Raw genomic sequence first — 12,501 nt, forward strand, 5'->3', positions numbered from 1 at the left:
AGGGGTACTGTGCTCTTTTTTTGTGCATAACAAGAAAGAATAATCATCTACACTTTTAATGGAATTAAAATATAAGTAGGGTCAAAACAGAAATTTCACATGGTTTGCTTAAATACATTTAAGGTAAACTACACTGGTGATAAAAGCCTATCTCTCCAAATCATTCAAACTTTTTACCATTTATAGATAGATATTTAATATTGAAATTCACATATATCTTATAGATAAACTTGCAATAAGAAGTTAAGGGTTATGAATAAGAGATCAAAAATTGATTGTAAAATAAAAAGAAGTGATAAACAATATAGGTGAGCTGTTGAAATATTATTAAATATAGCACATAAAAGATAAATTAGAAACAGTGAGCAATGCTCATGTTGAAAAAGTGAATATACAAATTTATGGACAATTTGAGGCAATTTCAGAGAAATAAAAATTGATTAGAACAATTAGAAAATGATAAAGATGGAAAACAATTAAAAATATTTTAACACTATGCATACATATATTAATTCTTAACTTTGATGAGATCTTTCAGAGAAAAATAACTAAGATATAACTATATATATCTACAGTTAAATATAGGTAATAGATTCATTTTAATTTGTCTTTAGTTAAAATAGGTAAAATTTAAAGTTTTGTTTAAAAATTCATACAATCTATATTTATAAAGTTATTAACTATTCTAGCTCTCCTTCTGTATATATACATATGCTAATGGTACGCATTTAGTGTTAATGATGGTTATTTTTGAATGATTAATATTTGGCAAATTATCATTTCTATTTTTATACTTACTGAACAGTTATCTATACTAATAAAAGGGTAATATGCTAATTAGACCAGGAGACCTTCCGGACATCCTTCCTGAGAATGCCAAGGTGGCGGGGAAGAGGCAGAGTGGTTAGGGGTGATCAGGCCAGGAGGGGAGGGCAGTTGGGGGTGATCAGGCTGGCAGGAAGGGGGGCAATTGGGAGTGAGCAGGCTGGCAGGGGAGTTCAGATTGGGCCTAAACTGACAGTCAGACATTCACTGAGCGGTCCCAGATTGGAGAGGGTGCAGACCAGGGTGGGCAGGGCAGTTGGGAGTGATCAGGCTAGTGAGGGGGCCAGTTGGAGGTGAGCAGGCTGGCAGGGGGGGCAAGTTGGGGATGAGCAGGCTGGCAGTGGGGGGAAGTTGGGGGTGATCAGTCTGGCAGGGGCGTTCAGATCGGGCCTAAACCAACAGTTGGCCATCCCCTGAAGGATCCCAGATTGGGGAGAGTGCAGGCTGGACTGAGAAACACACCCCCACCGTGCATGAATTTTGTGCACTGGGCCACTAGTCTACACTAATAAAATAGAAACATGCAAATTAAGCATCACTCTGCCACTTCACTACACCCACCAGCCAATTAGAGGAACTATGCAAATTAACCCAACAAAGATGGCGGTTAATTTGCATACACAGGCACAGAGCAAAGTCTGAAGATGACTGAAGATGGTGGTGGCAATGGAGCTAGAGCGAGCAGGAGGCTTGGGTTGCTCCTGGTAATGGAGAAAGCCAAGCTTCCCGCTGGCCCTGTACTCCACTCAAGGAGGGGCTGGGGACCTGGGTCCCTGGGGGCGACCCAGGCCTCCAGCCCACCCTGGGCTCTGCTCAAGGAGAGGCTAGGGGCCTGGGTTGCCGGGGCAGACCCAGCCTTCCAGCTAGCCCTGGTCTCCACTCAAGGAGCTGGAAAAAAAAAAAAAAAGAGGGGCTGAGAGCAGCCAGAGCAGAAAAGCCAAGCCTTGCTGCTGCGGCTGGACCAAAGGCCTGGGTCCCGGATGCCAGAGGAAAACAGGTGCTGGCAGCCAGGGGAAGGAAGGCCTATTGAGTGAATCTTCGTGCAACGGGCCACTAGTAATATATAAAGAAGCAGATATATTTATAAAAGTAAGCAGATGAGCATTGTCCAGTGTGGTTCAGTTGGTTGGGTGTTGTCCTGTGTACCCAAAGGTTGCTGATTCATTTCCTCATCAAGTGCCTCAAAATATCTGAGAATTTTTATCATTAACATTATTTTGGAAAAAAAACCCCACTTTGATAGATACTTGAAATCTGAGGATTTTTGCAATTTTAGCAAATCACTTCATCAATTTGGGGAATGAAATAATAAAATGGTGTTTATGTTAGTCACCTTATGGTTATTATTTCAAAACTAGAGGCCCAGTGCATGAAATTCGTGCATGGGGCAGGGGGAGGTATGTGTGTCCCTCACCCCAGCCTGCACCCTCTCACAATACAGGACTACTGGCTCCCAACCTCTTGCCTGCCTGCCTGCCTGCCTGCCTGACTGCCCCTAACCACTCTTCTGCCAGCCTGATCAATACCTAACTGCTCCCTTGCCGGCCCAATTGCCCCTAACTTCCCTCCCCTGTTGGCCTGGTCTCCCCTGACTATCCTACCCAGCTGGCCTGGTTGCCTCCAACTGCCCTCCACTGCTGGCCCGATCACCCCTAACTGCCCTCCTTGCCAGCCTTGTCACCCCTATCTGCCCTCCCCTGCTGGCCTGGTTGCCCCCAGCAGCCTTCCCCTGCTGGCCTGGTCACCCCTAACTGTCCTCACCTGCCAGCCTGGTTGGCCCCAACTGCCTTCCCTGCAGACCTGGTCACCCCTAACTATCCTCCCCTGTAGGCCTGGTTGCCCCTAATTGCCCTCCCCTGCAGTCCTGGTTGCCCCTAACTGTCCTACCCTGAAGGCTGGGTTTCCCCCAACTGCCCTCCCCTGCTGGCCTGATTTCCCCTTTCTGCCAGCCTGATCAATACCTAACTGCTCCCTTGCCGGCCCAATTGCCCCTAACTTCCCTCCCCTGTTGGCCTGGTCTCCCCTGACTATCCTACCCAGCTGGCCTGGTTGCCTCCAACTGCCCTCCACTGCTGGCCCGATCACCCCTAACTGCCCTCCTTGCCAGCCTTGTCACCCCTATCTGCCCTCCCCTGCTGGCCTGGTTGCCCCCAGCAGCCTTCCCCTGCTGGCCTGGTCACCCCTAACTGTCCTCACCTGCCAGCCTGGTTGGCCCCAACTGCCTTCCCTGCAGACCTGGTCACCCCTAACTATCCTCCCCTGTAGGCCTGGTTGCCCCTAATTGCCCTCCCCTGCAGTCCTGGTTGCCCCTAACTTGTCCTACCCGAAGGCTGGGTTTCCCCCAACTGCCCTCCCCTGCTGGCCTGATTTCCCCTAACTGTCCTATCCTGCAGGCCGGGTTGCCCCCAACTGCCCTGCCCTGCCCTGCTGGCCTGATTGCCCCTAACTGCCCTCCCCTTCAGTCCTGGTTGCCCCTAACTGTCCTACCCTGCAGGCTGGGTTGCCCCTAACATCCCTCCCCTGCTGGCCCAGTTGCCCCTAACTGCCCTCCCCTGCAGGCCTGGTCCCCCACAACGGCCATCCTCTGCAGGCCTGGCAGCCTGGTTGGCCCCAACTGCCTTCCCTGCAGACCTGGTCACCCCTAACTATCCTCCCCTGTAGGCCTGGTTGCCCCTAATTGCCCTCCCCTGCAGTCCTGGTTGCCCCTAACTGTCCTACCCTGAAGGCTGGGTTTCCCCCAACTGCCCTCCCCTGCTGGCCTGATTTCCCCTAACTGTCCTATCCTGCAGGCCGGGTTGCCCCCAACTGCCCTGCCCTGCCCTGCTGGCCTGATTGCCCCTAACTGCCCTCCCCTTCAGTCCTGGTTGCCCCTAACTGTCCTACCCTGCAGGCTGGGTTGCCCCTAACATCCCTCCCCTGCTGGCCCAGTTGCCCCTAACTGCCCTCCCCTGCAGGCCCCCAGTCCCCCAACTGCCCTCCCCTGCAGGCCTGGTCCCCCACAACGGCCATCCTCTGCAGGCCTGGCCACCCCCATTGTCCTCCCCTGCAGGCCTGCTCCCCCACAACAGCCCTCCCCTACAGGACCGGTCGCCCCCAAGTGCCCTTTCCTGCAGGCCCAGTTCCCCCTAACTGCCCTTCCCTGCAGGCCTGGTCCCCCCCTAACTGCCCTCCCCTGCAGGCCATTTTGTGGTGGCCATCTAGTGTGTTGGAGTCATTGTCAATTTGCATACTGGTCATGACTAATCAGCATATCAAGGCTAATTAGCATGTCCAGGCTAATTAGCATATCCCTTTCTTATTACATAGGATACACCAATTTCAAATACATGGTACATTGGACATTCTTGAATATGATGAGTAATGTAATAAATGGTAAGCCTTTCAAGGCTATAGTACTTACGAAGGTTCATTAATGACTGTTTTCAAGGCATCACGCAAATCTGCACTTGTCATTGTGATCATGTTCACCTCCACGGCCACTCCTTTGGCCTTCATGTGAGCAATGTTATCATACTGGTCAGCAAACATGGGAACTCCCACCATAGGGACCCCATGATAAATACCTTCATAAATCCCATTTGTTCCACCATGAGTGATAAAAGCTTTTGCTTTGGGATGACCTGTTTGAGGGTTGGGTGAGAAGCAGATGAGGATTTCATTATATGTTAGAAGAATTTCAGAGAGAGATGGAGAAAAACTACAGGATAAAACAATGAAGAAGGCAGTATTCTCTATAGACGCTGAACACAGGGTTTATTGCTATCTCAGAAAACTGTGATCTCATCAGGAAATGAATTCACCCCTTCTGTGTTTTCTGGAAAGACTTTACAAGGAGGTGATATCTGAACTGTGGTTGAAATTTGAGAACTCAGGAGAGTCTTAACTGAAGGTTCTGCTTTGTGAACCAGAGGAAGCAGGAATCTCTCAATGGCCAATTATTTTGTTATATGTGAAATTTTAAAAGTACTAAATGTTGATTGAACTTAGCTGCTCTCAGTTACTTAACTTGTTCATCATCCAACTGTACAGCGTTTCCCCCTCAATCTTACCAAGAAGATCATTCTGGGGTATCCAGTCATAGAGCCGAGTATTGGCTCCTAATGTGGCTGGCTTCTTTCCTTTGTATCTCCATAAGACCTGTGGAAGAAAGTGCATTAATTTTACAAGTAAGAATGCACAGTTAAGGAATTTTAGGGCTGTAGAGTTATTTAAAAATCATGTAGTCCATTTTATGTGATATATAAGAGGTACAAAAGGGGTAGTTCGCAAACATTGATTGTATTTCCTTGAAAATCACTTTGCAAAAAGATGTACTGTATTTCCATAGTATTACAAAGGCTCAGTAGGCAAATGATCAAATGGGCCCAAATACAACATTTAAGTGTTTTGAGAAATTTGTACTTAAAGATGGTGTCAGTTATGCTCAATGTATAATGAGTTTCAGCTTTCATCTGGAAAGAGTACTATTGGTTAGCTGCACTTTCTCTCCAATTGGCAAGGTGGCTGCTAACTAGGATCGTAGGTTGTACTGACCTTCTGTGGAATCTGAGCGAGGGCTGAGGCAATGAGATTGGCTTTTTCTTCTGTGAGGTTTTTGACCATTGACCCCAGAGAGAACACCACAACTCCATGTTCACCTGAACTTTGGACAAATTCTTCCATTTCCTGTAGAGATAAAATTCTCTCTATCATGAAAGTACAGGACCACAGGGAAGAAAATCTCTTACATCCTATACAATAAAAGTGTAGTATGCAAAATGTCCCCTCTACCAGTTGTCCAGGAGTTTGACCAGGGGGTTGGGCTGGCCAGGGGAAGGGAGGGAGGCCCTGGCAGTGGTGGCAGCGGTGGCAGCAGGGGGCTGAGGGAAGGGAGGAAGTATGCAGCCAGCAGCCGGCAGTTGCTAGGGACCTACCAGTGCACGAATTTTGTGCACTGGGCCTCTAGTTTCTAAATAGGCAGCGTCAAGATCAGCATCAGAGAAATTGTTAGACTGGTTAGGTATTCTACCACATAGAACCATCTAATCTCTTTAAGAGAAAAATTGTTTCTGAAAACTATGGCTTAAATATATAATGAGTGATTACAACTAAAGGCATGGAGTCAAACCATTATCCTATATAATAAAAGACTAATATGCAAATAGACCAAATGGTGGAACAACCAAACACCGAACAACTGAACAACCAGTCGCTATGATGGTGTGTTGACCACCAGAGGGCGTGCGGTACATGGCAGGCATTGGCAGCAGGTGCCACAGTGCAGAACATGGCGGGTGTCAGCTGCAGTGGGATGGTGGAGCAGGTGAGCTGGGGCGCCAGAACAAGGTGGGGTGCCAGTTGCTGTCATCAGGGCAAGCCTCTGGTGGTTACTGCAAATTCTTTGCTCCCCACGTCGCGGTCCCACGGGGAGCTTTCATCTGCTGCTGGCGCTGGCCTGCTTGCACCCGCTGCCAGCACCAGAGCTGCCCCTTGCACTGGCGCCAGCCCCCATCGCTCAGCACTGTCAGCAGTTGTGAACTGCAGCTGCCAGCTCTGATTGCCCCGCAGGACTTCTCCACCTCCTCCTGTTCCTGAGGGCAATTGAGGCAGCAGCCACCAGTCGCACCCTCTGATGGTGCTGGCCCTCCTCGCTCCAGCTGCTGGCACTTGCCCCAATCGCTCTGCGCCATCAGCAGGTAGAAACAGGGCCAGCACTGTCAGTGCGTGGGAGCTGTGGTGAAAGTGGGGCTGTTGGCAGACAGGGGTCCAGGGGTCCAGGGGCCATGGAAGGAGGGGCCAGGCGGGGCTTTAAAGGATGGGCCAAGACCCACCCTTGTGTCCACGCAGCCTGGCAACCCACAGTTCCTTTCAAGGTGCATCAATTAGTACCAAATAAATAGGTAATAAGAGGCATATCTTCCCATGGTATGTGAAACTATTACTACCAAAGCTTAATTTTATGAACCAACAGAACTGTTTGCAAACTCATAAAAATATTACTTGGAGGGAAAACCCCCCAAAGGGATTTAGAACTAAGCTTTAAAATTTTTAAACATGCCAGTTTACAAGCAATAAGTTATTAATGACTTGATCTAACTTTCTGTTAGGAGTTTAGGATATTTGTCTGATATTTATTCTTTCCCTGATTTATAAGGCTAAATAGAACTTTTAAAAAAGGGATATACAATAATCGGTTTAAAAGGTGATAACACAGTCAAACACCTGCTATAATCATGATAAATTTATGAAACAGTGATTCACTCTCTTTCCACAAGAATGTGACACTAACTGCATGCCATTAATTTGAGCCTTAGTACAGAAGTAAAATATACATTTCTATGCAAAATAAAATTCATCGCTTACAGCTGTTCAGGTTGAACACTGGAAAGTCTTGGATTGGGGTTTTGCACATTGCAATCTATGTGAATGTCAATCTCTAGAGATGATGATGAAATCTCTTTGTAATTATTTGTGGTTGTCTTGTGATCACAGACATGTCTCAATATAAGGCTAGTAAAATTACCAGGGGAAAGATGATGCCATAAAAGTAGACTGCTATTTTTAGCTTAGTTAAACTTAGGAGAATATCTCTGAAATCACAGGAATTGGTGTTTTACCATTTTTATTTATCTTCTTAAGCATATGATTGAATAAAAAATATATACAGCACACACACACACACACACACACACACACACACACACATTAAAACTTACATAGCTACCTGTCTGATTTGGATTCTTGATTTAACTGTCTCCCGTTGCTTTTTTTTTATTTTTATTCTGCGTATTCAGTGACTGGTTTAGTTCTTTTTTTCAGAGATATAAGCCATGATTGGTATTCATTTGCTCAAATATCTATATTAGTAATTGGGTTTGAAATGGAAAAATTCTTCCCTCTTGTAAAACATATCTGAGTTGGTTTTATGAAATTGTAATAAACAAAATAGTGTGTCAAGGTGTTTTGTAGTAAGCCACAGAATGTGTCATGTCTCTTACTCTACCTTTATTTAGATATTGGTTAACTCTCTCCTGTAATAACACTCAATAGAATTTTCCTGAAGCTGTAACTGGTTGGTAAGAAAACCATATTCAGAATCCCGAAATGATATTTTAAAGTTAAATATGCATCTTAGCCAAAGCAGAAATCAAGAACGCTACTGGGAACACCATTTCTTCTGCAACCTTCAACAGAGATTATTTTGTTTACCTGCAACTCAAGCAAATGAGTGTTTCCTCACTCCCTTTGGATAAAGATAGTTAAATACAAGATAGTTATTACTCTGCTTACCTATTATTTCCTTTTGTTTCCCAATATTGTTTTCTTCCAACATTTCTGGCAGCCCATATGTATTCTTTTATAGCTTTGGATTGTGTTATACAATTTCCTTTTTTTTTATTCAAAAAACAAACAACCAAAAAAACTGACATCATGGTCTTAAAGAACCATTCCAACATTTGAGTTTCTTAGTTCTATGACTTCTAGTTATGTTGATGACTCCCAATCTATTTCTAATGCTCTGCTGGGACAGAAACCTTGTATTACTCATACAACTTCTAGAAATCTACATCTCAAAATTCCTTTGGCTCCTTAAAGTGAATTTGAACTCATAATTGTCATCTCAAAATAGTGTTTCATTAATTGTTTCTTTTCCTTTTATTTTGTTCATATATATTTTTTTAATTTAAGTTCTTTATTGTTTAATATATTATATGTCTCCTTTTTTCCCTATTGACCTCTCCCCGGCCACTCCCACCCCTAGCACATGTTCTCCCCCGACCTTCTCTGTGTCCATTGGTTATGCTCATATGCGTGCATACAAGTCCTTTGGTTGATCTCTTACCCTCCTCCTCCCCTGTTTTCCCTCATAGGTTGGACAGTCTATTCAATGCTTCTATGACTCTGGTTCTGTTTTTGTTCATCAGTTTATGTTGTTCATTATATTCCACAAAGAGTGAGATCATGTGATATTTATCTTTCTCTGACCGGCTTATCTTCCTCTTGAAAGTACCATGTGAATTATTTTGCCTTCAGCTAATTTTGTTTTCTTTATTGATTAAGGTATTATATATGTGTCCTTATCCCCACATTGACCCCCACCCCCACCCATGCCCTCACCCCCCTGGTGTCTGTGTCCATTGGTTGCTTATATGCATGCATACCAGTCCTTTGGTTGATCTCTCCCCCTTACCCCCACCCTCCCCAAAGATCTTTGATCATTTAGTTTACATGTGAATCCAAGTACCTACATCTGTTCAGCCACATGGTTGATGCTCATGAAATATTTGCAGCTTCCACGATCTCTCCCCCTTATCCCCACCCTTCCCTACCTTCCCTCTGAGGTTTGAGCATCTAATCGATGCTTCTGTCTCTGGATCTGTTTTTGTTCATCAGTTTATGTTGTTCATGTTATAATATTATAATATTAATATTATGTTATAATCCACAAATGAGTGAGATCAACATCTACACAATGAAATACTACGCTGCTGTAAAAAGGAAGGAACTCGTACCATTTGCTACAGCTTCGATGGCCCTGGAGAGCATTATGCTAAGCAAAATAAGTCAGAGAAAGAGAAGTATCACATTAATTGTTTCTTATTTCAGCAAAGGCCAGTGCTATCCAAGAAGCCATGTCTTCTGGAAATATTTACTTCTACTGACTAAATCCTGTGTAATCTACCCAACAGTTCTCACAAAAGCCTCATTATCATGCAAACAACCATAGTATGTGTCCCTATTCATAATTCCATCACGCTTGTTAAGAAGACTACAGCAGTCTCCTTAGTGGCTTTCAATTCTTTAGTTTCCTGTTTCTTCAATCTCGTACTCACACTATAGACCCACTGATATTTTTAACACGCTCCTTAAATCACTTCATTCTTCAGCTTAAATATCAAAGTAAAGTCAAAACAAAAAAGTAATATCACACATAAGAGACCCCTATGACTTGGAAAATTGATTTTGAGTAGCAAACTGAAGATACCAAGCAGCACATCTCTATTATTTAGACTGTAAAGTTTAGAGGGAAATCAGAATTTTTATCATATGTTACACAAAATCCTCCACTATAATAGACGTACCTTAGGTAACGGTTTGGCAGGTTTACAATGCAATCCTCCTACAAACTCAAAATTAGGTAAGTATGGACGAGGAAATTCAAAATCCCAATATGTCCTCATTAGCCAAATTTCTGCTTTCCCCATAGTTTCACATAACGTAGTGGGTCTTCCTGGAGAAAATAAAGTTGGGAGGATGTTATTAGCATATATGTTTGGTAGGAAAATAAATGTACCACTACTTTTCTGATGTACTATTAAGGAAAAAAGAGAAATCTAGGCCCTCAAGATTACCTATTATGTCTAGATTTTAAAAGGAAAGGGAATTTAAAGTAATATGGAACAGAGGGAGAGAAGGAGGTAGAGATAATATTTGGATAGTGAAAGAACAGTAATGTGTAAAATAGTACATTCAATAAAATAAATTTTATAAAGTCAAATAAGATTGAATAAAATAAATTCACAAAGATTAAATTAATAAAAAAATGTAACCACAGCTCCCAGTACTGATGAATTTTATGTTCACTGTTTCCCTCCAATTAAATGGCAGATGATACATTAACCCCATCATATTAGCACCAAATCACTTCTCAATAGTTTTCTAATTTCCTGTCAGGAATATATTTCCACCATCTAGATCAGTGGTTCTCAACCTTCCTAATGCCGTGACCCTTTAATACAGTTCCTCATGTTATGGTGACCCCCAATTTTATTGTTACTAATTGAACATAATTAAAGCATAGTGATTAATCACAAAAACAATATGTAATAATATTTAATTATATATGTGTTTTCAGATGGTCTTAGGTGACCCCTGTGAAAGGGTCGTTCGACCCCCAAAGGGTTTGCGACCCACAGGTTGAGAACCGCTGATCTAGATTCTTATATTTTTTCATTTACTCATATTGTTGAAGAATCCCACCAATATCAGTTTACCTTATCTTCCTGAGACAAATCCAATTAACGTCAATCCATTCATCCTTTTTTTTTCTTGGTAGGAATTATACCCAGTATGACTCCTTTTAGAATGTGAAGTATAGGTTACACATTACCGATATCACACATTTATTTTAATGTTGCCTTTAAATGGTATTTCTTGAAAGGGACAGAGTCTAAGTATTAATTTTAGAAGATTTGTTGGAAGAGTATTGGCAAATGACCAAGTCAACCATTTTTATACACAGAAAACATGTTTTGTATCTAAGGAAAGAAAATCCTCCCTTCAGGTGACAATCCTCCTTTCTTGAGGATTCTAATAGAAATTAGTGATCATATAAACCCCAGGTTAGGTAGCCCCTTTTTAGTCATTATTTTGTATGTTTGAATATGTGTCTCAGGTTGTGTAGTCAGATGCTCTAATTTGATAATGAAGAAGCATTGCGCAAAGACACTCAGCTTGAAGTTGGCAGGAATTAGATGAGAACACCGCCTCACAGCTTCTATGCCAAAACATTTATGCCCTTTAGAAGTCTTGTTCCATTTGTGTGATAGCCTCTTGATTAGCAACCCCCTAGGTAAAATTATTGTGCATAACCTGTAGGCCACATTTTAAGAAAGATCTAACTTAAAGTATTCACTGAAAATCTGTATCTGCAGCAGCACAGTATCAAATCTAAAGCCAATCAAAAGTGAAGAGAATGAAATTGAGCAAAAGTATGCAGAAGTTCATAAATAATTTCATAAGACATTTTATATGTCATACTGAGAAATTATGAAGCAAAAATATAGAATTAAAATTCACCACCCATCTTTTCCCCATCATTATATTACACAAAATGAGTGATGAACACAGTGGAAAATTGTGAAAATAACATGTAATTAATAAAGGGGCTGTTACATTTTAGTTACCATGTCAATATTGTTATTGTTTGAATATATTTTTATTATTATAAAAAATATATTTCATAGAGGATGGGAGAGGGAGAGGGAGAGGTATAGGGACAGAGAGAGGGAGAAGGAGAGGGAGAGAGAAAGAGAAACATCAATGATGAAAGAAAGAGAATCATTGGTCAGCTGCCTCCTGCACTCCCCCCTCTGGGGATTGAGTCCTTAAGCCCGGCATGTGCTCTGACCAGGAATCTATCTGGAACTGTGACCTCCTGGTTCATAGGTCAATGCTCAACCACTTAGCCACACTAGCTGGAAGAATATATTATTTTAATCCTACATGTGAGTCTACTGAAATGATTTTTTTAAAGAATTCTTAGAGGTAGCCTGACTTTATGGCAAAATGGCTCATGTAGATGAGATATACAGGTGAGAATTTCGTGGGAGACAGTTACCAGTTTCTCAGAAGTAAGTCATGTTAGCTGGTTTGATATTGATAGACAACTTTTCTAGGCTCCCTAAGTTATTAATTTCATTCCAAAGGCATGAGAGTAAACTAACTTATATAATTTCTGAATCACTGTTTAAAAATTAATACTTTACAATACATTTATATTTACTTATACATAAATAAATTCATATCTTAAAAACAATTTTTGGGAAGGTCAAGATATTTCCCATATACCCTTGTTTTGGCAATTATGCATAAAATTTCTATAACCATACATTTGCTAGTTTTTGTTTGAACATAAGTTTTCAACTCCTTTAGTAAATACAAGGAACACGATAGTATGGTAAGACTATGTTTAAT

The 12,501-nt window shown here is 42.4% G+C and overlaps 1 protein-coding gene across 2 annotated transcripts in view; it reads right to left on the reverse strand.

Annotated features, from left to right (window-relative positions):
• LOC102250507 (UDP-glucuronosyltransferase 2A1) overlaps positions 1-12,501 on the reverse strand; it is a 55,484-nt gene that overhangs the window by 2,356 nt on the left and 40,627 nt on the right. For both annotated transcript variants that reach the window (XM_014530781.1, XM_005883177.2), the window contains 4 exons: positions 9,888-10,036; positions 5,359-5,490; positions 4,875-4,962; positions 4,226-4,445 (listed from right to left, as the gene is read on the reverse strand). In XM_014530781.1, the coding sequence (XP_014386267.1) occupies positions 4,226-4,445; positions 4,875-4,962; positions 5,359-5,490; positions 9,888-10,036 (589 nt within the window). The remainder of the gene's footprint in view (positions 1-4,225; positions 4,446-4,874; positions 4,963-5,358; positions 5,491-9,887; positions 10,037-12,501) is intronic.

The sequence above is a fragment of the Myotis brandtii genome, unplaced genomic scaffold, assembly GCF_000412655.1.
Source record: "Myotis brandtii unplaced genomic scaffold, ASM41265v1 scaffold776, whole genome shotgun sequence".
Classification (NCBI taxonomy): domain Eukaryota; kingdom Metazoa; phylum Chordata; class Mammalia; order Chiroptera; family Vespertilionidae; genus Myotis; species Myotis brandtii.